Consider the following 2,868-nt stretch of genomic DNA (forward strand, 5'->3'; position numbering starts at 1 on the left):
AATCAACTCCAGTTCTGATAGGCTGTTTTTGAGCTCGTCCCAACCTATTACAACTGCCTTTCTTCACTCACGAAGTTTTTCCTCTCCTTCTTCAACTACTCATGGGCATGGGTTTCCAACATCTACTTCTTTAAGATTAACTTCGTCAAGATTATCATCTTCAAGATTATCTTCACGCTTCCCAGCAAGGCCTCGGACACAGTTTACTTTGCCAGAACGAACCAGGTATTCCTACCCACGCTCTGAGAATATTTTGAGAGCCCAAGAAAATGTACCAGCATCAGACCAGAGTTTTTCATTGATAAAACATAAGACAAATACATTACAAAATGGTAGTGAGCAAGGCCTGTCAATGCTCTCTTCTGGGCGCTACTCTCCACCTCAGGTGGAAATGGATGTGAAGAAAGGTGACAAAATTAACCAAAGTGAGTCTCAGATTGAATTAATGCCGGCAGAAAACAAAAATTCAAATGATGTGAGGGATTCAGATGACATATTAAGACCATCAATAGTACATTTTTTTCGCTCATTTTCGTCCACAACGTGCACATCCGAACTCCACGAGGGCTTGGGGAAATTAGGGACTTTCAACTCCAAGTTTGTTGTTTTTTGTTTTTTTTTCGTCTTTACAATAATACAGTTCATCTAATGAAATCGACACGTCTCAGTCACGTTCCCTTCAATCAACAGATGGGCAACTCATTACTTTAGAAATTATTACTTATTATTAGGAAAAAGGTGGCGAAGATGATACAACATTTATAAAATGTGTTCCACTAGCACCCAACAGACAATATATTGTGAGCCGTGGCAGAGAATGGCACTTAAAATTTCAGGACATAAGGTCGAATCACAATGCATTTTATAAGTATTATGGTACACAATTGTTAGCTCTCCACAGAGAGCGATTACATATGGAACACTGAAGAGAGTTAAAGATCACCATGTTATTCTTTTTTTGAAATAACCCACACATTCTTACGTCTCTCAAGTATGGTAACTCAATGCACCTGAAAACTTTTAGGTAGTACCTAGTTTAGATACAGAAAATCCATAAAAAAAATAGATCCTTTTCTTCTCACATAGGAAAAAGAAATAATTTTTCAGATCTTTTGATTCGATGAAATAACCACGTAAAACTTATATATGTACATAAAAACACAAGAAAAGTTGTCACACGCACATATTATCACGCACGCACACACACACACACACACACACACACACAGGAGTAACGGTGGCACAAGCCCGCATTATGTATTCAGGTACAACAACGACCAGCGCGTTAACACACAACTAGCTGAGGCTCTGCAGGGCGTCGTCCGCGCCGAGCGGCTGGCCGAGCGGCCCCAGGACGTCCGGCCGCAGCAGGAAGGCGCACTGGACACGGCAGACGTCGTCCCGCAGCACGGCGCGCAGGTCGGCCCGCTCGACCAGCGACACGCAGTTGGTCACGCGCAGCGACTGGCACACGGGCTGCAGGCATTTACACTCGTGAGGCTACGCAAGTGTGCGAATGTCGCTCACCTGTACGAGTGTGAATAACCATTCGCACACTTAGATGGATAAAGATGTGAATTTTTCCTAGAAAATTCACACGTTTATGCCTCCAAGTGTACTAATGGTTATTCACACTCCTACAAGTGTGCAAAATTCACACACTTGCCTTTCCAGTGTAACATTTTTAATTTTGGAAACATTTCAAATTTTTTTGTTTCCAATTCGTTATTTTTTTTTATTTTTTGCGTTTCATTTCTTTATTTTTTTTTCTGGAAATAATTCAATTTTAAGCCCGCCCTTCTGTTTTCGAACAAGCAGGCCCGCCCTTCCGCCAAACAAAGTTGCCAGCTCCGCTTCGCTGCGCCGGCAACTCCGTTCAGCAGGGGCCGGGCCTACTTGGCCTGCCGGCGGCGATGGTCGGGCCTGCGGCCCGACCATTTCTGTCACGCGATTTGCAATAAAGAATTCCGGTAAAGCTGAAATGCAGAAGAATGCGAGGAACAAGAAAACGGAAGTCACCTTGCTAAAGTATAGCGATTTCCGTTTCCTTCTTCCCCGCATTCTTCTGCATTTCAGCTTTACCGGAATGCCTTATTCCACATTACCCAGTTTTCCTATGGGGATACTTACGCCCTCCCTGGTGCAGGAGCACTCGACGCATGGCGAGATCTTGGCCGAGTCACCGACGGGGATCTCCTGCCGGCCGACGGAGCACTTGGGGCGCTCCTTCCACTCGGTCAGGTCGACTATCGGGATATCGGCGCACGACACGCGTGGGTTGCTATGCATCGAGAGAACAGGGGAACAGGAATAAGTCAGAGCGCCGAGAGCGTGCCTATGGCAGGCGGGCAGACACTCACAGGAACGGGTCCGGGATGTCCAGCACGTTGCGCTGGATCTTGTCCACCCGGTCCAGGTTGTTGCAGACGATCCTCGCGAGCGACGTCTGGCGCAGCTCCGTCAGCTGGCCCTCGGTGAAGCGCAGCAGGGGGTCGCCCGTCTCGTACCAGAAGCGGTCGCAGCGCCGCAGCCTGCCGAACTGGCCGCCCACGATGCACGCCAGGGTGGGGCCGATGACGCCGCCGGGCAGCGGGCGCTCGCTCATGCCGCCGGGGAACAGGTCGATGTCGTCCGGGCTAGCGTACAGGCGCCGCATGGCCTCCACCTGCTCGCCCTCCATCACGTCCAGCAGGTCCTCGAAGCGCGCGGCGCGAGTCATGTTGCACAGCTCGCGGTAGTTGTTGTAGCCGGGGACGCCGTGGTCGCGAGCTGCAGCAACACAACAGTATTTAGGGGGAAATTTTTAAAGACATTTTTCTGAAATATCTGAATGTTTCCCTCAAAAGTTTCTTTTTTTTCTTTTCAAAT

General features: G+C 48.1%; 1 protein-coding gene across 1 annotated transcript in view; it reads right to left on the reverse strand.

The window, feature by feature from the left end:
- Positions 1-592: 592 nt before the first annotated feature.
- LOC113217054 (uncharacterized) overlaps positions 593-2,868 on the reverse strand; it is an 8,940-nt gene continuing 6,664 nt past the window's right edge. The window contains exons 9-11 of the mRNA XM_026436899.2: positions 2,361-2,769; positions 2,131-2,281; positions 593-1,476 (exon numbers count right to left, since the gene is read on the reverse strand). Coding sequence (XP_026292684.2) covers positions 1,297-1,476; positions 2,131-2,281; positions 2,361-2,769 — 740 coding nt within the window. The 3' untranslated portion in view covers positions 593-1,296. The remainder of the gene's footprint in view (positions 1,477-2,130; positions 2,282-2,360; positions 2,770-2,868) is intronic.

This window comes from Frankliniella occidentalis, unplaced genomic scaffold (assembly GCF_000697945.3).
Source record: "Frankliniella occidentalis isolate FOCC.00 unplaced genomic scaffold, Focc_3.1 Scaffold183, whole genome shotgun sequence".
In the NCBI taxonomy this organism is placed as follows: domain Eukaryota; kingdom Metazoa; phylum Arthropoda; class Insecta; order Thysanoptera; family Thripidae; genus Frankliniella; species Frankliniella occidentalis.